We start from the raw sequence: 24,481 nt of genomic DNA, 5'->3' as shown, positions 1-24,481 counted from the left end.
GTAATTGCCTCTCTCATTAGACTGTGTTCACACCAGCAGTCCTAAGAGCTGCATGGTGATACACAATGAGCACGGCTGTCAGAAATTTAGAAAATCAGGTCTTCTAATGTTAGACCAGTTCTTACTCTGTTAGGCCTGGCTTGTGACATCCCAGCATGCCAGGCAACAGTCTTTTGCTGTCTCAAGGATTGAACGGGATTTCAGCAGGGGTCAGGCCAAACACAGGAGCTGCAGGAGGAGTCAGGGGGATCTGCCACAGATAGAGGCAGCAGGGAAGAGAGGCGAATCTGGGATCTTCAAAGAGGATCAACTGGTCTTCAAGGACAAGAGCAATCTACCTCCATGCCCTCCTATTCCTCTTCATTGTTCTGGGGTCAGGACACTTTGTCCAAGTGCAGGTCTGTCTGACAAAACAGAGGATCACCCTCACCTCCACACAGCTACCCGCTCCTCAGAGAAGAATCCCCTTCTCCTCCTCCCAGTGGCACCCCGCTGTGTAGGTGCTGTCCCCACTGTGTACATGTGGAGAAAGGCATGGGCTAGGACAGAGCTCCAGAAAGCAAGAATCTGGGGCCCCTGATGCTGGAAATAGTGGTGGGATGTGGTGCTCCCATGTCACCTTTGCTCTCCTGCCAGGCTGGCCACGGTGGCAGGGCCTGGACCAGAGCCCCGCAGAGGTGGGAAGGGAGCACCCCCTGCCCTGATCCCTGCAGGCAGAGCAGTCTCACCCCCTGCCACTACTTTTGCCCTGCTCTGAGCTGGGTCCCATCAGGCTGTGCAGCTGTGATACCCCATCACACAACACAGCAGTAAGCACGTGACTAACACACGCAATCTAGGAATTTATTAAGCAATCACACCCCCAAGACCTTTGTGCAAAAATAAATGCTTGCAATTAAGTATGTGTCTTATGTATGAGTCTTGCTTGCTCAGCCTTTGTGGAAACATCATTGTCTTTTGGCTGTCCTGGCAGCAAACCTGCTTACCACATGCCAGTTTGCTTTTTCCTATGGTGTTGGGTTTTTTTCTTTTTCTCTTTAAAAATCCGTCTTCCTTTAACCTGTGCTTCACCTGCAGCCTACTGAACTCACCTCCTCCTTCTTACTCAAGACAGGGAGCAGATGCCACTGCTGCAGGGTTGTGAGGAGCATCTATATATGGAAGAGGAGGAGTCAGTGCTCAGTTTGTTTAAACAACCCCAGAAATTACCATCCCCAGGCTGAGAAGAGTGAAATAGGTGCCTCCTCAGCCCTGGCCCGGTAACTCCAGGTACAGTTACCCAGCTCATTGTCTCTGACAATGAAACCTACCTCCGCCACCAGCAGAAACATACGTTGCGCTGCACCCTCAGTGCCCAGGTTCATTCCACCCCCATGTGTTTATCAAGTCCCTCCTCTAGGATCCAGCCTTGTAATACCTGTACCATTTATTTGCACTGCTCACTTCATGTCGAGTCCTGCTACCCTTAGAGCAGGTGTCAGCAGCTCATCTGCACAAATGAAATAACCAACCCAGGACTTCGACAGCAAGTCTCAGGGATGGGTCTTGTTCTTTCCAGCCATATGTGGCTGCTCACTAGGTAGCTGAAGCCCTGGGACCCATGTTCTTTAAGGTGACATTGGTGGCAGGTTGGGTCAGGACACAAGGGTACAGTCCCAATGTTGTACAGCCCCAGAGGGCTGGCCAGGTCCAACCTCAGCTGGAGTCACCCCCTCCAGGCAGCTCTGAGAGGAGTTTTGTGAACTGGATGGATGGGTGAGCTCAGGGAAAAGCCCTCTGATCAGCATTTAACAAAACCTGAGTGTTTTTCCTGAAGTGCATAGCACACCCTCCAGGCTCTGTGCTGGTAGTTACAGGGCTGCCGGGACTCCTTTGCTCCCCTTGGTAACCTGTTATCGCTGCCCTCTTTGATAAGAGGAGCTGTGCAAACCCCAGGCACATTGTGGAGTGACCTTGCTGTGTCCTTGGGAAGGCAGAGCAAAGCAGCAGGACCCTGGGGACCATGACACAGTTTCACAAAAAGCCAAGCTGCCCCAAGGCAAGTTCCCTTTCCCTGTCAGCTGGAGCATCTATTGCGCTGGCGTAAACAGCTCCTCACACAGCATTCAAGGAAGCTCATGGACCCAAGTACCAGTGGCACAGCAGCTCAAGAGCACTCCCACCCTTGAGAAAACCCATGCCACCACACAACCACAGAAATGAAATGTTCAGAGAACAAGCTCCAGCAACACGTCATGCGCTGCCATAGCAAAAACAGGGAGTGAGGACTGTGCACTGATCTGCCTTTGTCATCAAGGGAGATACTCCTAGGTTGCACAATACTAACTGGATCTAGACACAAATAATCAAAAACTAGAGGTTTTTTTGCCAAATATAGTGTGATTATCATCCAATAAAAATGTGTTAGTAGTATTTGAGCCAACCATAAAGTACACTTTGTTTCTCTCAGTTACAAAAAGCATACTCATGGTGCAAATAAATAAGAAGTGCAAACACATGTTGTTTGAAATTATTTGAGCAGTCTAAAAACAAGGTGTGTAGGCTCCCTCTATTGTCAGCTTTTAGATATCTAGCTCTCCGAGATGCCCCATGAGACAAAGCACCAGTGTATCACAGACTCTTTGGCAGTCTGTAGACTTGCTTAGATGTTTTTTGATGGGCACCTTTCTCCCAGTGGGATTCGCAAGAGATCAGGTGTTGACTGGCTACCCGCAGTCAACCCCATCACGTGCTCAGCACTTTATGCCCTGGTTAATTTGTCAGACATTGAACCCATGTGTCAACACCTCGTCCAGACTAGCTGTGTACTGCATGGTGCTCCAACTGTTATTAACAGCTCTGGGTGAACAGATCTGCTATTAACCACTGCTGCAGGATCCTGCTACACTTCTGGATATATGTATATATATATATGGAAATACCTGTCCTTCTCTATTGACTGGACAGGCCTGGACAAGAGGCCTGGACAAGTAGCTCAGCCTAGAAGCTCAGCTTCTATGAGGCTGACATTAGCTCAAGTGATGCCCTACCAAAAGCTACAAAACAAGTGGCTTCCCTGCCACTGCAAGGAGGTCATCCACTTCTTCCCCCTCCTTTCCAGCTCCCAGAAACTCCCAGACATGTAGTTCTCTCCCTTCCCTACACAGCTTGGTGTAGTTGGCCATTGTGCTGAGGGTGCACTCAATCCCACTGTCCATGTCACCAACATAGATATTATAACAGGGCCAGTCCTAATACTAACCCTTAAGGAACACCACTTTGCCACTGGTCTTTTCTTGGACATTGAGCTGTTGACTGCAACTCTTTGGGTGCAACCACCCAGCCAATTCCTTATCCACTGACAAACCCAGCCATCACATCCATGTCTCTCCAATTTAGAGGCAAGGATGTCATGTGTGACAGTGTCAAATGCTTTGCACAGTTCCAGGCAGATGACGTCAATTGGTCTTCCCTTATCCACCAACACTGTAACCCCACCATAGGAGGCCACCAAATTTGTCAGGCATGATTTGGCCTTAGGCCATATTGGCTGTCACTGACCACCTCCTTATTTTCCCTGTGCCTTAGCATGAGTTTTAGAAGAATCTGCCCCATGATCCTGCTGGGCACAGAGGTGAGACTGAATGGCCTGTAGTTTCCCAGGTCTTGCTTTTTTTCCTTTTTAAAAATGGGTGTTATGTTTCCTCTTTTCCTGTCGGTGTGAACTACACTGGGCTGCCACGACTTCTCAGATATGATGGGCACCTGTGCCTGTGTTACATTCACAGGAAACAGAGCTTTGATAAGGTCCATATGTGTATGTAGCCACTTAATCGAAATCATTACTAAACTGTGTGAATAAAATAACCCACAAGAAGAAATTCTTGTATGTGTACTCATATAAGAAGGCTTGTAGGAGAACATTTCAGGAGGCACCTGAATAGAAATGTCTGTCTGAAGCACCTCTAGTTAATCATTTTAGCCTCAATCATTTAACTCTCAAAAGCTTGAAAACCAGTATCTCTGAAGGGCTAGCCTGTTAGACCTTTTTGCCCCAGTTTCCCAGTCTTCAGGAATGATTTTGTCAGAAGATGCTTTCAGATCTCTGAATCAGGGCTGTTGTTTGACAGCAAAGAATTATATGTGCTGTCATTATCAGTATGCACTGATTTTATGGATGGATAAGACCTGTCTTGTATCTTTAATTTTTTTCTCCAGCAGTGTTTTAGGCTTTGCTCTGTTCACATGTCACCCTACCCTGTGGGCACACACCTAAAGCTCAGGCAGGTCAGTGCATGGGAATGCTTACCCCAGCTTTTGGAAGGCTGACATCTTTTAAAACCATCGTGGTAATGCTTCACTACTGCAAACTGAAGGGATTACTGATTGTATGGAGTGAACCTGTTACAGTTGGCACTTTCACAAACCTGTCACTGCAAGGCAACATGGGTCTTCTGTGGGAGGCACGGGTCCCCTCTGCTGCCTTAGGCATTATCACTGATTGATGTCATACTGCATCTGTGACAATAAGTAAAACAGGCAGGCCCATTTTTTTTATTGTGGAGGCATGGGGCATGGCATTGCTTATGTCTGTATATACCATCCCCAGTCAGAGTGATCTTTCTTCCTCCTGCCTACCAGAAGCAGCCTCTCTGGCACTACCACCCCAATCCTGCCTGGGCGTTCTGAGAACTGTGCTGAAGGGAATCAGGTGAAACAGCACAAGGGAGGGCTGTAAACCTTAGGCTGGGTGGATAGGAGACAGTGCTTCTTGAGCCCATACATAGTTCCACACAGTTTCTCAGCATGGATGTCACCCTGGAAAGCTGTCATGTGGCCTCCATTCACACGCACTCAGATCCAGCATCAGAACTCCGTGTGAGCCCGCTCTGGTCCCAGTGAAACAGAAAAAATCCTGCAGCAAAACATCTTAAAGAGACTGCATGAACACACTCAGGTGTGTCCAGGTGACAAGAGTGACATGCTCTTATGTCAGTCCGACTTCATAAGCCCTTCTGCTGGTGGGATGGACCACTCAGTTCTCCTAAGACTGGTGTCACCACACGCAGGAGGGAGTCTCAGCAGGATATTCGAGGGCAGTTCAGATGTCAGTAACAAAAACCACTGGACATCATGCAATGTGTGAAACTGCTCAGTGCTTACTCCCACTGTGGGACAATGCTCACTGGCAATACAAGAAAATACTCAAGTAACACGGGGGGCTTTCCCAGAGAAAGAGCATCGATTTGCCTCAAAGGCAGAGATAGAACCTTGTGCCAGCAAAACCCGCATGTGAGCACAACACTTGCTTCTTGCTCTCCCCAGCATGAAACTATGCTAGGCAGAATGAGTAAAAAGTAAAGCAGGTTTCCAGGATGATTTGTGCACTTCTTGTTGCATTGGATTTGGTTTTAGCTGTTAGTAAATGCATCAAATATGTGCACCACTGAGCAGTCCATGTGCAGGTGGGTGCAAGGTTTACAGGCTGCTGGTGCAGTGAGCTCCCAGAGCATTAACGGGGGGGGGGGGGGGGGGGAATTAGCCCAGAGCATTCCTTCTGATGTAAACCAGATCTGAACAGAGATAGGTAAACAGTTTCATAGTAAGTGGTCAAAGGTCTGCTATTTTCTTAGCTGGGAAATATGTTTATTATGAAGTACAGTCCCATTTGTGACTCTTGATGGCTCCTAGGCATGATGGTTGTTGTAAGTCGACAGGCTTCTCATAAATGACCCTGCAAGATATCATGTTACTTATCACCTCTGTTTTCCTCCAAGGTTCATCATTTACTTTTGTGCTTCATAAAACTCAGAGGGGTCACCATGTGCAAGTCGGGGGGAAATAAACTCCCTGTGCAGGGATTCCCTTCAGAAGCACTACACAAGCTACAAAGTCATTAGAGTCTGGCTTAGAAAGAGGGGTAATAAAATCTGCAGAAAATCTGCAGGCAGAAGTCTTTGCCTGTAGATATTTTTTGTCCAAATCCACACTTTTGATGTTCAGCTACACTGAACGTCTTCCAGTCTTCCATCATCGCTTACATTGTTTGACACAAGCTAATGGTTTACAGGGCAGGCAAACTGGGAACAACATGAAAGGACCTTATGAAACTGCAGCTATGGGAGCATGACATAAATCATCATCCCCCTCAGTAAAAGAGGCTGAGGATGCATCCATTGCTTAAGCACACATTTACACATTAGCATTGCCTAATAAATTCACATGAGTTAATTGTAAGGTATTTTTGAGATGAGACTGTGGTTTACAGCAGCCTCTGCCCACTGTCTCTCCAGGGTGGAGGGCAGGGTGGGCAAGCAAGGGCTGGTGATGGGACTCAGGGCCACTCTTGGCTCCTCGGGTGCAGGGCAGCCCTGTGTGAACCCCTGCAGGTTTGGTCTGGGCACCTCTGACTCACAAGTGTCAACTTGTACAGCAGCAGCTGGCCTACCTCTTTAGCTCTTAGGTGCCTAAAAGAAATCTGCCCTGTTGTGTCTACTTTGTTGCCCCCAAAGTAGCATGCAAGTGGTCATCTATACCCAGTGTAATTTGGAGTATGAAGTTCTTCAGCTGTGTATATGTGAGGGAGAGGACAACGTTGATTTCATAACACTTATGGCCTCTGAAAATGCTGCACAAAGGAATTGCCGCCTGCCCCGTACAGTAGTGACAGATTGAAGGGGCCATAATCTAAGACATCTGCTCTTGTATTTCAAGTGTGTCAAATACAAAGCAAAGTGAGAACAGAGGCCAAAACAAGAGAGCTGAAGTTTGTTTAGAAATGGCATTTGAGAAACAAAGGTTGTGATGCATGGCTTGACAGTTGACTAAGTTAATTAATTATTTGTTTGTGAGTTTTGAGCAAACACTTCAGCTGTTATTCAAGCATGTAATGAAAGCCAAAGGCCCGAAAAGCAGCCGGGTCAGACAATTTAATGTGTTGCAACACACAAAGATGCCAACCCTGGATGACATTTTAGAGCAGATTGGAGAATTTGACTTCTTTCAGAAACAAACCCTCTTTGTCTTATGCCTGCTCTCAGCTGCCTTCACTCCCATTTATGTGGGGATCTATTTCCTGGGATTCATCCCTGAGCATCGCTGCTTCAGCCCCGGGGTGGCTGAGCTGAGCGAGCGGTGTGGCTGGAGCCTGGAGGAGCAGCTCAATCACACGGTTCCTGAGTGGGGCAGCCATGGGGACAGTTTCAACAGCCGCTGCAGGAGGTACGAGGTGGACTGGAATGCAACGGGCATCAGCTGCACCGACCCCCTCAGCAGCCTCGTGGGCAACCGGAGCACCGTCCCCCTCGGTCCTTGCCGGGACGGCTGGGTCTACAACTCCCTGGGGACCTCTCTCGTGACTGAGGTAACACACTGTTCACCCAGCAAAATCACTCTTACCTGCATACCTTGAAACTAGAAGATGCTGGATTAGTAAGGTTTGGTTTGCTTTTGGTGCACAGCCTGAGCCTGACTGCTAATAGATGGTGAACATTAAGACTTGCTAGGGACTTAGAGCTAAGATTGATATGGATTAATAATGGTAAATGATTGCTTTTCCTGGGAGGGTAACACTGCAAGCTTGTCAACCATCAGACAACAGCTGTTCGCATAGTTCAGTATTTCAGTCACCAAGCTAAGGGCAGCACCCTGTAGCCCAGTCTTAAAAATTGCACACATAGGGGATAATCCAAACACATACTCACGTACAATGAACAGGTAGAAGATGGGGCTAAATATGTCAGATAATGAGTTAGCAAGAGAAGCGCTGTTTTCTTTCATGATACACTATCTAAACCAGGTAGTGAAAAACTCTGTAAATCAGTGCTAAGAGTTTAAAAGGCAGGAGCATAGGAAGGACCTTAAAAGCGTTCTCTTCTAATTCTCCTCCAGCCTCAAATTATTAACTATACCTAAACCATATATAGAAGATGTTTCTGTAAACCATTCTTAAAAAATCTCATAGTGGATATTTCACAGCTTCCTCAGGCAGGGAACATATATTCTCCAGCTTCACTGTCATCACCATTACAAACCAACTCCACCTCTGTTCCTCTGAGACAGACGGACTAGGGAAGAGAAGTGCTCTCTCAGCTCTCCTCCACATCAGTCAAGCCAGAGAAACCTATATAAGCTGTTTGGTACAGTCCCAGCAAACTTTTCTGTGTTAGAAAGGTTAATACCTTTCTAATACCTAATTAGATAAGCAGAGAGAGACATTCATGCTTCTTTCTGGGGCTGAAATCTAGTTATACCTGAATGAGTATTTCAGCTGTAGATCATTTAACGCCAGTTTGCCCTCCACCTCACTGGGTGCAGGTTGGTAACCTGTTAATTTCAAATCAAAAGCAAGTTACAGACTACTGATTCACAGCAGAGATAAGTCAACCAAAACCTGGGTGTTTTGCCAGAGCTAATGAGGAGTGGGACAGCCACCCCTTGGCTTCTCTCTGGCAGGGCTCATGGCAGCCCCACCACCCCTCATGCCCAACAAGGCTTCCACACAAGCGAGGTAATGTGTGTTTAGACGGGTCTTGGCATCTGGGAAGGAAATGACACTCCAAGTGTCTTCCAAGTTTCAAGCAGAAGGGAGGGGAGGAGAGGGTGAGATTTTTCTGAATTTTTAATTTGTTAGTTCAAAGTCTCTCTCTCTTTCTCGCTCTCCTCATGTGTCATTGTGCAATCATTTTCCAGGGTGTAACTTTTCCACAAGTTTTGGGAAAATCCAGGCAAAATGAATTGCAGATGTCAATTTAAGAGATTAGAGGTTTTCATTTCTAGGGCCTGTTTCCTAGTTGTGTGAGGTTTCCTTCCTCCTTCAAGTAGTCATGGGTTTGTGTTGAGTGTTCCTGCACTTCTAACTGTGGTTTCCCTTGCAGTTTAACCTGGTCTGTGAGGACTCCTGGAAGCTGGACCTCTTCCAGTCATGTGTGAACATTGGGTTTTTTATTGGCTCCATGAGCATTGGCTACATTGCAGACAGGTATGTAGTATGTGAGATGAACCATTTCCTCTGGTTATCTGCTTCTTTTGATGTCACTGAACAACATTCATGACACAAATTGGAAATGAATGCAATTAAAACTTGATTCACAAGGCCCATGTGTCTCTTACAAAGGGGTGGATGGTGGTTCCTAAGCCCCTGCTTCAAAAGGCTGCTGTGATCCAGGAATCTGTGGAAATGCCTTGGTCTGGCTCTGCTCTTACAGCCTCAATGGCTGCATGGGGAATTTGCATGTCCACAAGTGGAGAGATTTTTGTTTTCTTTCACAGTGGCAAACTGCACTGCAAGCTCAGAGTTTGAGATGAAATTTGAACTCGTGCACCAAGAATTATCTGCCCATCTCTGTGACAAATTTGTTTCACATTAATTTTAACAGTATCCAGGTGGCCATAAATCAGTTTCAACATAGGAGAGTTTTTCTCAGATGCAGAAATAGAAGTTGTTCCTTCCTTCCTAAGTTTTCTTTGGTCCCCTTTTTTCTCAGTTGGCTCTGTATCTAGCCAGATTTAGACATTATTATCCCTCATCTCCTCTTTTCCATCACAAATATCATTGTGTCATATATCTGTCTGGTGGGGTTATTTTTTAGGTTAGATTCTGAACAGATTTAATGCTTTGTAGCTGCCCTTCCTGTGCATATTTAACAAATTTTTCAGTAAAATGGGGAGAGAGGCTGTAACTGGAATATGAAGAGATGAAGGTAACACAGGGTGAACAGTCCTTCATTAGAGTCAGTCTGTCTTGGAGAAATGTTTGGGTTTTTTCTCTTTGTATTCTCCAAACACAGGAGAGCACAATAAGCAACAGCTTCTCCTCCCATGTTTATTAGGCCCCCCAAATCATCTCTGTTGGAGAGCTACTGCCACCATTCCCTGCTTTTCACTCTCCCCCTCCTTCAAGGGGGAAGGTCTGTGGGAAGGGACACAGGCATCCCCCACAGTACTTCTGCAGCATCACAAAATAAGGATGGGACTGTGTTTGACTTGCTGGTCCTTGATCCCATGTTTCATTTCAGGCAAATACATCATTGATTAGGTTGTGCACACCACCTGTGTGGGGAAAGCGGCTACCACAGTCCTAGCTTACCCTAACCTGTCTCTCCACACGGATAGACCTGCTTGTGAAGAAGCTCACCTATGCACAGACTGGACAGACTGCTTTCCAGACAAAGGCTGACATGCTTACACCAATTTTTGCTTTTCTTTACACACATTCTGAAAGATCTTGGTTCCTATTTCACATCAGAAACATACGTCCTCTCCCTTAAATCCAAATTCTCGTTTTCTGGGCAGTCTTCTAGTGACTTTGAAAGCATTTGGTCCTTTTTCCCAGAACTGATGCTTGGATAATGATGCACAGCTTAAGGCAGCAAAGGAGACGATACGTAGCAGCTACTCATCCAGGCATGACAGGACGGGAAACAACAGTGAGCAGATCCTGCGACCGTCAGAGGCACCACTCTTAGGATCACCTTTTCAGCACAGAGGTGGCTTAAGCAATCATGTTCACTAGCAAAGGCATTTCTTGGCAGCGTACGGCTGTGCGAGCCAACAGAAACCGGAGCTCGCAAGTCCACAGCCATTTATATCTGAAATACTCTCGCTCTCTCTGTGTCAAAATACCCAAGGATCTTTTTAGCAAGGCTTGTTATCAAGCAAAAGTATGAAAAGGCATGAAGGAGTAGGGTATCATTGCTGCTAAGATAAAAGCACATGCGTGTCATAGCACTGGGGGAGGTTGCTAATGTTCTGCTCACTGCCATCCTGCCCCAGCTCACCGTGGGCCCAGCACAGCAAGCACCCAGGAGCAGTACAAAATCCTGCATCCAGAGAGCGTCGTGCTTCTGGCAAAAAGAAATCCAGAAGCCTCAAATTTAATTGGGGGAGTGGGAAAAAGGCCTGGGAATTCTGTGTATCCTGGATTGGCGATATCCATCCCCTTCTCATCAGACAGCTGGAGTGCAGCTGGAGCGCAAATTTTCCTGTGCACTAGAGTGCTGCAACTCACTTTACTCAGGACAGCTCCTGCAAACACTTTGGGTGCTTCAGGGGAAGTTTCATAAGCTCTTCCCAAATGTGTATCTCTCTGACAGATTAGACCTGCTCATTTTCTTGATCAGTCTCTGGGCACACATCCAGTCACTGACGTCAGCATTCAGGAATCATAGGTGTCTTGGAAATGGCACCCCTTGTCCCTAGAGAGCTTCAGAGGTCAGCACTGACATGCAGCACTGCACATTCACCATTCAGAGCTGGGGCACAGGGAAGGAGCCTTCTCGTGAGAGGAGTCCTCACATGGTCTGAGGAGGCTCTCTTGGGCTGGCCATTAAGGCAAGTCAAAAATGTCTGCATGTCACGCTCATGACAGGAGGAAAGTTTGAATGATGGGATCTTATGGTGTTATTGTGGAGAACAGAAGACATTTTCTTTGGCTGGCATTTAGTGTTGTACTATTTTTGTTAGTGGACATTGACTAATTTAATGGGTTTTATAAATCATATTTCCAACTGAATATATATCTCTGTCAGCTAGAAAACAAATACCTTTCCAGTGTTCCAGTAAGTTTGTTTCTTTTGGAAACAATTTATTTCTGACTATTGATGAATCATGGTGAATCAGGGCATGATAAACAACAGGGACGTACAGTAACCTCTTCAAGAAGCACTTATCAGGGTTGAGGAAGAAATAGGTCACGATCACACTTATCAAACAAGATAGCCATTAAAAAAAAGCTATTGCAGCTCTCAAAGATGGGCTGAAGAGCCACATCAGAGCATTTCTTGAACTCATTATCTAAGTGATTGACCAGAAGTGCATGATGACCTGAAAACACAGGACAGGGGAGCCCCCAGAGCTTCCATTAAGATGAAAAATGCTGCAAAAGGAAAAACAGATGCAGACTTCTACCCAAAACAGGTAGAGAAGAGGGCTAGAGAGACCTCCTCCAGCCTCTTCAAACCCTTTGGCTTGCCACCCTGAACACTGAACCAGTTTCTTCTCTCTTCTTTCCCTCTGCAGATTTGGCCGCAAACTCTGCCTCCTGGTCACAGTCCTCATCAATTCGGCCTCAGGAGTTCTCATGGCCTTTGCACCGAGCTACACCTGGACAGTGATCTTCCGCCTGATACAAGGACTGGTCAGCAAGGGGGGCTGGCTGACAGGCTACGTCCTCAGTTACGGCAGCTTACTATCACTCTTTCAAGGCAGGAAACTCCTGCTCTGCAGCAGGGCAGACCCCAGTTGGTGCCTTCCAATTTTTAAGGAACCATGTGTGGCAAGAGCAGACAGTGACACTGTGCTATTTACAGCCAAACTTGCCTTAAATGCGGGTGTTTATGACCCAAGTTTGCACCAGCTCATAGATGTAAACTGAATAATTAGGAGGCAGCTCTGAAAACTAGCGAGCATTCATACCTGGAGAGGCACGTGCCAAAATGAAGGACAGGGCCTAGAGGCAAAATTAACTGAAAAAGCTGAGAAGGTGCATGGCACTCCAGGAAAGGCAGCAAGCAGTTCTGTGAGAGGTAACTCTTGTGTTTCACCGCCTAATTTCTGCTGCACTGCCTCCCATGTTTAGCGGGGAGGGAGGGTCTGTTCCCAAGCTGCACAGGAGGAAAGAGATGGAGGCAAGCGAGTGCCAGCCATTCTGTTTTCCATTTAGTTCTTAGCTAGTAAGAGTGGAATGAAGAAAGTAACCTTTGCCCTGTGTGGATGGGTGAGGGCCCGGCACCATCGACGGCAGGGGCAAAGTCCCCAGATGGCTGATAGAGGACAAATGGTCAGAACTTGCCCTGAGCTTCACACCATGAACCCATCAAAACCCATGCAAGTGCACAGCTAAGCACGGGGGAAGGGGGAGTGGGGGGGGGGGGGTGGGCTCCATGTGGTTTTGGCTGTCAGGACCTTCACTCCCCCAGCTCTCCAAACTAATTTATTTTCACTCATATGACTTGTTTTTGCAGTTGCAGAATTTGTTGGCTCAAAGTACCGCAAGGAAACTGGCATCATTTACCAGCTTGCCTTCACCATGGGACTCCTGGTCCTCACTGCCCTGGCTTACGCACTTCCGCACTGGAGGTGGCTCCAGCTGACGGTCACGCTGCCCAACTTCTTCTTCCTGCTCTACTATTGGTAAGTGCCCACTGTTACAGCGATGCTGAGCCCAAACCAGGGGACGGTAACTAGGAGTTGAAGCTTCTCTGTGAGGATCTGTGCCATAGTGCTGCACATAGGACATACAAGACAACATTGGCTCAGGTCTGGCATTTTCCTGTTGTTCTGTTCCCCATGCCCAGGAGTTTAGTCTTGATGACATCAGAGCAAGGGACTACCCACAACATGTTACATCACTTCTGCGTTTGCAGTCCTTGTCACCCATCACAAACTAAGAAGCTGTTATTTCTAGAGTAGTACTTGAGCTACTGTGAGAGTGAGTTTTTCTAACTGTTGGTTAAAATTGCTATTTTGTTGTGGTTTAACCCCACAGGCAGTTAAAACAAGCACACAGCTGTTTGCTCACTCCTCCTACCCCACAGTGGGATGGGGGAGAAAATAAATTTTAAAAAAATAAAACTTCTGAGTTGAGATAAATACAATTTAGTAAGACTGAAAAGGAAGACAATAATAACAGTGATAGAATAAAATAGAAAACAAGTGATGCACAGCACAATTGCTCACTACTCAAAGCTAACGCTCAGTTAGTTCTCAAGCCAAACTGCCTCCCAGCCAATCCCCCTGTTAGAAACTGAGCATGACATCATATGCTTTGGCCAGCCTGGGTCAGCTCCCCTGGCTGTGTCCCCTCCCAGCTTCCTGGGTGCCCCCCACCTCCTCATTGGCCAGGCCATATGAGAAGCTGAAAAGTCCGTGACTGCTTGGCAACAGCTAAAAACATTCCTGTGTTACCAGCACTGCTCCCATCCTAAATCCAGCTGCTAGGAAGACAATTGACTCTCACAGGCGAAACCAGGATATTTTTAAATGTAATCAACAGACTTTTGATGACTGTTTGCAATAAAATTGAGTGAAAATGCTCTTTATAAAATTCCATAACCACATCAGAGAACAGATTTGGGAAGGCTTTTTTTTTAAAAAAAAAAGTTTATTTTTAATGTGGAGAAGCTGAAGAATTTGGCTTACAGCTGTTCTTTTTTATACCCACAGACTATTATCCATCTCTGTAATATGTCAACAGAATTTCTCTCTGACTGTTTCCAAACTATAATAAACCGGTTTTAGCCTTAAAAAATAAAAACATAAAGCTACGTTGAGTGGAGCACAAATCAGAGTGCAATCACTGACAGACACAGTTACCACTGAGTTCAGTACCACCCTTGGATATTTGATATACTGCAGGATCCTTGTCTGAGAAACGTGGTCCCATGTTCATTTTCTCTGTGCCAGTAGTATGTGTTTTCCTGCCACCCAGCTGTGATGCTTATATGTGTTGCAGGTGTCTGCCCGAGTCTCCCAGGTGGCTCATATCTCAAAAGCAAAATGACAAAGCTATGGAAGTTATCAAGCACATTGCCAAGGGAAATAAGAAGCAGCTACCTCTCTCTTTCCAGGTGACCGCACTGCATTTGCTGCATCTATGCAAACCTCAAGGCAAATAATGTTATGAGTTTAGGATTGGTTTGGATTTAGAGTAGGGAGCAGCTTGGCAACGAAAAGCAATGTAGTTCCCTAAAGTGCAAGCGAGTTTTCCTCTCTTTGACTGCCAAGGACCCTCACAGAGCATATTTAGGAAAAGAGGCTTGCAAAAATAGCCAGCAGACAAGAAAAATTCTTTCTTAAATAGTATCAATCCACAGCAAACTCTCCAAATCTCATTAGTTAAAATTCTGAAAAATCCTTACTCTTTCGTTTTTTAAATGCTGTTCCTTGCCATGCAACAGCCTTATATGCATGTCTACATAGATATGAAGACTGTCTACACAAATGTTCATGTTTCCTTTCCCCAAACACTCTACACAAGTTATTTTGCCCTCACAAATGAAAATCCTCGTCCTCCCTTTAATCTAGAGGAAAATATTAATGTCAGTATTCACCACCTTGTCCCATGCCCACTGTTATCTCTTGTCCTATCACCTATGCTCCTAGAATCTCAACTCTGAAGATGAAGACGGAGAAAAGCTGAAACCTTCGTTTCTAGACCTGATCAGGACACCTCAGATCAGAAAACACACATTCATTTTGATGTACAGTTGGTAAGGGAAGGCTTTTGCAGCCCAAATAGAGGCGTGCGATTCGGTGCTTTGCTTTGTTACCATTAATTTAAGCCTGTTTTGCTCCCAGCCAGTCATACATCACAGTTCTTTGCATAAACTCTGTCCCAAAAGGTTTGTCATCATTTGCATCCTGTTGTCTGCCCAGGTTCACAAGCTCTGTCCTCTACCAGGGGCTCATTATGCACATGGGAATAGCCGCTGGGAACATGTACCTGGACTTCCTCTATTCTGCCCTTGTTGAGATCCCAGCCGCCTTCATCCTCCTGCTAACACTGGATCGCATTGGCCGCCGCTACCCCTGGGCTGCCGCAAACATGATGGCAGGTGGTGCTTGCCTCGTTACAGCATTAATCCCAGACAGTGAGTCATGCAAACCTCCTCCACCAATAAATTCTCTCCCTGTCTCTTGGCTATTGCCCTGGAAAATGGAAAACAATCCTTGTTCACTTGGCCCATGTCAGTATTGAACCAAATAAAGACAAATACCAGAAATGCCAATGTATGTCCCACCATCAGCATTCGTACCAGCTGATGAGAGGTTGGAGAAATGGGGTGAATTGAACTTCAAAAATGGCATCAAATCATATAATTATATAATTGCAGACTGGTTTGGGTTGGAAAGGACCTCAAAGCCCATCTAGTTCCAACCCCCTGACATGGGCAAGGACACCCTCTGCTAGATCAGGTTGCCCAAAGCCCCATCCAGCCTGGCCTTGAACACGGCCAGGGAGAAGGTAGACACAACCTCTCTGGGCAAGTCTGCAGATCATGAAGCATGCCATGTTAAGTCCACAATCTTTTGTCTGGCCTATAATTTAGATTTGAATGCACAATTCAGGGTTTCTATCAAAAAAAATCCCATGTTTTTAGTTTCTAGAAGGAAAAAATGTGTGGGCACATGCACACACTTAAACACCATCTGGGTACAGTAAGTGCTTTCTGCCAGGAATAGTGCTGCTGCCATGAGTGTAGGATGTTGAGCAACCCCAGTGACAAGCAGTTGGCTTTCGTGTAGCTAAGAGTTTGCTCCAAGCCCATGGTCTCAAAGCAATTTGTCCATTAAGGGCCATCAAATGAAATATCTTTCCTTTTTTCTTTATTGAATACAACTAGACCGAAACCATGGGCATAACAATGCCAAATAACTATCAGTTCACAGAGGGACAAGTACAAAACCACAAAAATGTTGTGGAAAAAATGTCATAGGCAAAAGCTCCAATGCATCCAGACAACCCGGCTCAGCCCACAGTTCAAGACCCTGCCAGGCAGCAGCACTCACCAGCAGAACCCAGCCTTCCCCACGTGCCTGTGTCAGCACTGCCAGCCTGGAGCTTATCCACCTTCAAAGCCCATAGCCCAAAGTCCAACCCTCCAGACAAGAGTGTTTTTTCACCCAGGCTGACTCTGCAGGGGTGGTGGGGTGGGCAGAGCCCCGAAAGGGAGGCAGAGATGGCTCAGGACTCCCACAGCTGCAATTGCTGCAAACCACGTGCAGCAGTGGCTGGTATCTCAGCCTGGGATGGGTTCTGTCAGCAGGGCTTACTGGCAGCTATGGGTCAGTAAAATACTTCCTGCGCTTGATGAGTCCTCCCGCTGACTAAATATGAGATAAACTTAGTGCTCCAAGTGTGCTGAAACATCAGAAGCCATGTTCATGGGTCTAAAAGTCCACAGGGCCTGCAGAGGTGTCCTGGATTGACCCCATATGCAGGCCTGGGGTATCCATTGGTTTGCAGCAGACATCTGCAGCTCCAGATGTGAAAGCAAATACAGAGCACACACTGAGAGATGGGGGGGACAACACATCTCAATTTGTCCCAGCTTGAAAACCCTCAGAAGCCTCTGTGCAAAAGTAAGGAGCATCTTGCTGTTAATCAGATTTCAACTACCAAGCAATGCAGCTGCCCTCCGTTTAGTTTTTGTGCAAGCAAGAAATGGTGTCTTGCTTAAGCTTTTGGTTAATGCACAGGATAACCCAATCTACCTTGTATCATTGATTTCTCTTCTGTGACAGCAACCTAGCAAAGTCTCAAGTTTTGATTGTTTGCTTGAATCACAAGACAATTGTATTCTAAATTCTTTATTCTGTGAAATGGAACACCATCACATGCTGTCCATTTGAGCTTTCATGATGGCAAACGTACGGTTTCCTCAAATCTCTAATGCTGTTTTAAGTCAAGAGCAGAAAAAAACCATAGTTTTGTATTCCAACCTTAAAGTGTGCAATGTCTTTCCAGGTCTCTATTGGCTTAAAATGACTACAGCTTGCTTGGGCAGGATGGGAATTACCATGTGTTATGAAATTATCTGTGTGGTTAATCCTGAGCTGTATCCAACATTTCTCAGGTAAGTGCACCATCTGCTGTGGATGCAGCTGAGGAGCCTGTGGCTCACATGCTGCCCTGGGAGAGGAATTTGTATCTATAAAGCATGCTTTTCAGGGGTGGAGGAGAGCTGTGAGGTGGTGCAGCAGAAATCCACCACCTTCCCTGGCCAAAGCCCCTTCCCCTTGTCTGAGCCCAGCACTGAAGCAGCAGGTTTCTGAGGGGACATGTAAGAAACCTTCCCAAACACTGTCCAGGCTTCCCCTTCCATTGCAGTTCAGCCAGGCAGCTCATTAACATCTCTCCTCCAATACAGGGCTAGCCTTAATGTATTGCCTCACCTAGCTCCCTCCTGACTTGCCCATTTCAACCTGTGGTGTCTCTCCATAGGAAATGCTCTGCCTGTACTCTCATTTGATTATGTTCACCAGAGTAAGGACCCGGCCTTTCTAAGCCCCTTCTTACGGCCCAGGGTGTCATCAGTTTCTTCCTTCCTGAGGCTCATGGCTCATCCCTCTCATCAGCTGCAAACCCCCTGGACAGGATGCTGACACTCCCTCATCCTGGCGGCAGGGCTGGGAAACACTGCTAGGGTGGGGAGCTGGATGAGGCACCCCCCAGACAGAGCTGATGACACGTGTGTGTGCACATACACGCGTGTGTGCTTTGCAGGAACCTGGGAGTCCTCGTCTGCTCATCCATGTGCGACCTTGGTGGGATCATAACGCCCTTCCTTGTGTACAGACCAGCAGAGCTATGGCACGAACTGCCCTTGGTCATCTTTGGTAAGAGAGCTGGGAGATAGGTCAGATGGCCACAGCCTAGATCAGTGAGCTTGGTGATCCACTTCCTACCTTTAAAAAAATACATGGAGAGGTATATATATACACGGGTATACACATGTAAGGTACAGCTTGGCAATTCTTTCATCTGGGTAATTGGAAGTTGAAGCAAAGTCACCTCTTAGCCCCTTTTGTAGAGAAGGGGACACCTTATTTCTGGAACAGCTCTTTCAAGCTTTGACTTGCTCCCACTGAGCCCTTCCCAAGGTAGGAAGATCTTTGGCTGCTGCCCCTCAACCTGCAGCGTGGTCACAGGACCACAGGTCTTGTCTCCCTACACAAAAGTCACATTCCACCTCCTCTCGGTGCCTCAGGGGACCTTGCCTGTCCCATGGCAATTCAGGGTGGTAAAGCAGCATGTCAGCCCTAATGTTAAGGCTGCTAATCTAAAAAAAACAAGGTTGCCTTGAATGTCTGCTACTGTCCATATTCAGTGTGCCTGCCTACACTACCCCAAGCAGAGCAAGGTCTAAGACTGATGAGAAGGTGGAATTGGCCAGATGAGCTGGTAGCAACCTTTCATGTGCATCCTAATCTAGACAAAGTGGGGATGACAGCTAGCTCCTATCACTCCAAACCTGCACCAGCTGCACAACCAGAGCCAAAACCTGTTTCCTTTGCATTCTGCTCACCTCTGGTCTGTGGTTCAGGATGGCTTTCCAGGCCCCAGATGCAACTCAAACATCAGCAATTACTCTGAAAAATGGGAATCACATAGATAGAGCCACATGTTAGTATCACTTTGAGGATTCCTTATTCAATTGCCAGGGCAGCTGTGTCTCACTGAGACTCTATTAGTGACTCAGAATTAAGCTTGGGCATGAAGATTGCCTTGCCTTTGTGATCCTTGTTCTGTGTGTGCAGCTGTGATTGGTTTAATTGATGGCGGCTTGGTTTTGCTCCTCCCTGAGATGAAAGGAAAGACTCTCCCCGAGACCATTGAAGATGCTGAAAATCTGCATAGGTATGGCATTAAAAGCACAGCAACTCTCCTTTACACCTGAAAATTCTGCTAAAAAACTTTCATTGTTCATCCCTAAGGATCTACTGGGTTTTGTTGTAGACATATAAATACAGTGGACGGCTGGTGGGTAACGCAGCCCCAGCGGCAATATCAGGCTGTGGGCTCTCTGGTATAATCTGCCCAGAATCTACTAACCTCTTACATGGGAGACAGACAGTAGGAAAAAGCACGGAAGGCAATTTCACCAGCATTCCAAAAAGCATCAGCCTGGGCTTTGGCCTTGGGAGGCATCTGTCAGCACGGGGAAGCATGTCCTCCTTGCCACAGTCAGCCACTGAAGGAGGCTTTCAAACAGGAAAGCACCATGGCACAATGGTAGGAGCTTTCAGCAGCTCATGCAGCCATCCTACCTGCCCAGGGAAGGTGAGGCAGAGGGGTGAAGGCATGGCTCCTCAGAGAAAGGCAAGCAGGTCAATATCATAGAACCCCTACTTGAGCTGGCTTTCACACCTGTGCAAAGTAAAGCCAAGGAACAAAACCCCCTTGGTCTCATGTCCCATGTGCAGCTGATGACCCCAGAGATGCTCACACCCAAGGGGACAAAGCTGGCTGAGGTGTGTTTTTAAATTTGAGGAGCAATACAGGAAATGTCTTGTGGTTTCAGTGCTTTCTCCTCCTGGCATGACTGGAGCACCTCCTAAGTGAGGGTAGAGTTCCACAGGCACTGGAGGAGCTGCTTGGATTTACTGAAGCAGATGAGGAGCCAAACACTTGGCCTTGTAAAAAATTGGTTGAGGCCAGGCCAGAAAGGCGTGGCAATGTAGAACATGGAGAGCCTGCATCTAGAAAAAGTTGGGAATCCATACATGCAATCACACACTCAGATATTATGTTAGAAGCCACCTAATTCAACAGCTTTCACAGTAGGAAGTGCCAGAGTTAACATTACTAATGCTGCGGCTGTGACAGGACTTCCAGTCAGCAGTGCAGCTGCAACGAGGCCACAGGAAGTCTCCAATTTACTCTTTATTCTGCTGCTCCTCAAAATAATGTAACCACATTTTAAAAATTGCCACTGATGAGACATCTGCCAAACCCAGTTTTTGATGAATGTAAGCACATGCATTACATCACTCTCCTTTTTCCCTTTCCTTCTACAGGCCCAAGAGAAGCAAAGAAAAAATGATTTATCTCCACATTCTGACTTCTGAAGATGCCCCCAAGTAAGAATCATATAACTATAGAATTGTTTAGGTTTTAAGATCAACTGAGTCCAACCATTAACCTAACACTGCCAAGTCCAGCACTAAACCACGTCCCTAAGCACCGCATCTATGCATCTTTTAAATACCTCCAGGGATGGTGACTCAACCGTGTCCCTGGGTAACCTATCCCAACGCTTGACAACCTATTTGGTGAAGAAATTTTTCCAAATATACAATCTGAACTTTGCCTTGGCACAATTAGAGGCTGTTTCCTCTTATCCTATCTTGTTGTTTGGAAGAAGAGATCCCTCAAAACCACATACAGGGTTTGAGCCAGGCCAGCACGATGATCTTTTCCCCACTGCACTCTCCCAGCTTCCACCAGTCCATGGCTTGGGGACTTCCCAAACCAGAGGTCATTTGCCCATATTTCCACTTCGATCCCTCGTGGATCATCCTTCCTTTCTATCTGCACTCTGAGCACATGTATGCTCCTGGGATCCCAGGGCATCTGACTGGCAGCAGCAACTCATATGGCGCGAGTGGGAAATTCACAAAGGAACATTCTTGCTTGTCATAAAACTAAAAATCTCTTTGTGCTGCTCAATCACAGCTCATTTCTGCAATGAGCAGGAGGGCACTCATGAGCCCACCTCACCTCTTCCAAGCTACACCTGATTCTGCCCAAAAGCAAGCATGTAGACAGTAACTGACTTACTGCCACAATTCCCCCTACACCCCTTTCAATTTCAGTGCTGCCAGTGGGTCTATGGCTCCTACTTCCCAGAGGCTGGCTTTGTGAGACAGCTCCTGCTGCCCAGCAGCAAGCACAGCCGCTGCCCCCCAAAGCCCCTGCCCCCAGAAGCCCCTATGCCCTCGCAGCTTACTCCTTCCAGAGAATTAAGTACAAAAAGTACATACGTTCTCAGTCCAGGCCTGCTTTTAAGTTTTGACATCCCGGAATTTCACTTGGTATTAGGCAAGCTGGAAAATGAAAAGGGAGGCAAAGAGGAGTTGGAGACAATGAAGCCATGTGACGTGGGCAGCTGCGTGCAACCATAACATCATTAGAGATGAGTGATGGGGAGGAGGGAGAAAGCCCCGTCGCGGATGCCCACTGGGAAAAGCAGGAAGGGTAGCAGGACACTACGCATATTAAAGCATATCCATGTTTGTATTTACACACGTGTCATGATTTAGCCCCAGCCAGCAGCTGATTGCTCACTCCTCCCTGCTGCCCAGGGTGGGATGGGGAGAAGAATCAGAAGAAAAAGGTATAATTCATGGGTTGGGATAAGGACAGTTTGATAGGACAGCAAAAGGAGAGGGGAACAACAGCAAACTTATCAAAGAACATATGAAGCGGGTGATACCCATCCTGCTTTGCTCACTGTCCAGAATCCAATGCCCAGCTGGTCCCTATGCAGCGACCCCTTCCCTCCCTGGACAGCTGCCCTCTTATATCCAAAGCATCACATCAAGGTATGGAATATCTCTTGGGCTAGTTTGGGTCAGCTGTCCTGACTGAATACCCTCCCAGCTTCCTGTGAAAGTTAACTCTGTCCTAGCTGAAAGCTGGGGCAGCTTGTTTGTTTTTCTAATGCCATGAGTTCATTTTTTACATGGCCAAATGCCAAAAAAAATGCGTAAGGGATAAGGACTGGGGTGAAGAGAGGAGTGGGGCAGGGAGTGGGAAGAGCAAAGGAAAGGATATGGCTTTCTAAGCAGATCTCCCTCAATAACATGCTGGAAAAAACACTGCTCTAGCACTTTTGAAGGTTGAAGGGTCCTCTCCACAGGCCTTTGGAAGCACTTAAAATGTGATTCACATCATATTCATCAACTTGTTTATATTCTCTGGATTTGGGGTTGTCTCTTGATCAGTCCCAATTCTGGGAAAAGGCACAATTTCTTCATTTTTAAAACATTTGCAGAACGTAGGATGATACAGTGCCATACAGCAGGGATGGGATCAGAGCATGCTGCAGATGAAACCTAGTACAGGCATTGTTTTGATCACACAAGCAATAGCAGAGCTGGAAACCACACAAGCTTTGTACTGGCCCATAGTATGTGATTTTCTGCCAAGTGATGGACACACACACACAAGAACACCTTGACACAACAACCATGTTAAGGTCAGACCTTGTAGACAATAAGCCTTAAGTCTTTGAGGCACCACAGAGCCTGAGGACATGTTTGATGGGATAAAATTAGCACTGGAGCCTCCCAGTGGGAGCTACGCTGGCAGGGAAGTGGTTGGATGGCAGCGCTGACAGCCGCAGCAGAGGACAAGAACAGTGCTTAGAAACTGCTGCCCTGGACCACAGCTGCAGCCAGGCTGTCCATATGATAATGCCAAGGAGGCCACCAAAAGCCTTGTAGAAGTAAATCATAGAATCGTAGAATTAGAATCATAGAATTGCAGGGGTTGGAAGGGACCTCCCTGAAACAGGGAGGTTTTATGCGGTTTTAAGTAGTTGGCCAGGACACAGGGGATTCTGAAAAGACCAGAGCCATTTTCATTAATCCGGACACAGGCACGTTCAGGCACTCCCTGTGTTTCCTGAGGCAGCCAGTGATGGGTCCCAAAATGCTCCTTCCCAAGCTCCAGGGACAAGCCCTGTCACTGAGCTGGTTATGCTCCAGCAGCCCTAGGAGCAGACAAGCTTCAGCTGCTATTCATGTGAAGGGAAGCTGGAGAAATGTTTTATCTCAAGCAGGACGTTAGACAGTTTGTCTCATGCCCTGGAAGAGATCCATTCCTACCACTTACCCAGGACATAAAACCTCTCTGCACTCCGAGAGCAACCACGTGCAGCTGCAGCAAATTTGACACATTTCATTGACTTCCCAGCTCCAGGAAGCAATAAGTGAATTGACAAGGTCAAGGAAATTGATGGAGGACATCTACCCTTATGGTCATTAAGGTGTCACCAGAAGCAAATGACAATGTGACTTGCAGATGACTGTGAAGAAACAGCTCCTACTGTGGCAGTAGGGGTGCTTGTGGAAAAAAACACCAGTGTGATGGGTCTCAAGAGTCAGCTGTTGTACTCAGTTATCCATTCTAGTATTTGGTTTGCCTGACTTCTTGTCTCCTCCCCCTTTTTCTTTCTGCACAGTGTTTCCAACAGGTTTCGGATCAATGAACCAGAATAAAGACAGATGCTCTGCCAGATGTCTTTTGTTGCAGAGTAGATATCACTGTGACCATGGCAGGACACCAGCTGTACAGGACACAATTATATGCCCACTGTCCTTCTTGCCCATCTCAGGACCACATTGTTCCTCTCTGGCCCTGAAGCAAATACTAGTTTTGCAACTGCCTGGGCCAAAGTCCCATCACTCCCGATCTGTCTTTACCTGGTCACAGCTCTGTTCAGCTGGACAACATGCTTCCCTGCCTTTGAGACCCTTTACAGCAACACTGAACATCAACCGGAGCTCAAGCCAGTCAAAAACAAGGGCAAGACCCCTTGCAAGTAATCCTGGGGGAACAGCACTCTGCCTGCCAGAGTCCAGCAACGCATCGCTCAGCTGGAAGCTCTCTCCCTGCAGAGGATCATTAAACAACCCCACACCCAGCATTATACATTGTCATACACCCTCACTGAGAGCCAGCATTGCCCGGGAGTGCCAGGGACCAGCAAGACCAACAGCAAAGGGGAGGCATGGTTCTGTTGGGCCTGTTTCCCTCTGCAGCTGCAGGACTGCTGCAGCTGCTATGTGGGAAAGGCTAGGAAAAGTGTGAAAGGCACTGGATATTGCCTTGGAGCACTGGAGGAACGTTGCAGGCCCAACGTTCCTCCAGTGCTCTCCAGGGCACAGGATCCCAGGCCAAATCCCAGCTTGGAGCACAGCTCACTCCAAAGGGATGCCACTACACAGCTGCCCCCTCCAAACACGCAGAGCTCCATCCTCAGCCTCCAGTGGA

At 47.0% G+C, this 24,481-nt stretch overlaps 1 protein-coding gene across 1 annotated transcript; it reads left to right on the top strand.

Annotated features, from left to right (window-relative positions):
* Window positions 1-6,931: 6,931 nt before the first annotated feature.
* LOC311189381 (solute carrier family 22 member 2-like) lies at window positions 6,932-24,298 on the top strand (the record flags this gene model as incomplete). Its single annotated transcript, XM_084261051.1, is given in 14 exon segments — window positions 6,932-7,342; window positions 8,856-8,959; window positions 11,998-12,152; window positions 12,942-13,110; window positions 14,432-14,546; window positions 15,082-15,188; window positions 15,355-15,569; window positions 17,447-17,555; window positions 18,206-18,318; window positions 19,240-19,339; window positions 20,500-20,562; window positions 23,905-24,031; window positions 24,034-24,143; window positions 24,250-24,298. Coding segments are annotated over 14 exon segments (1,947 nt in total).
* Window positions 24,299-24,481: the final 183 nt, after the last annotated feature.

Source organism: Gallinula chloropus (genome assembly GCF_964237585.1).
Source record: "Gallinula chloropus genome assembly, chromosome: 3".
In the NCBI taxonomy this organism is placed as follows: domain Eukaryota; kingdom Metazoa; phylum Chordata; class Aves; order Gruiformes; family Rallidae; genus Gallinula; species Gallinula chloropus.
The sequence above is the reverse complement of the archived record's forward strand: the minus strand, read 5'-3'. Positions and strand labels throughout refer to the sequence as shown.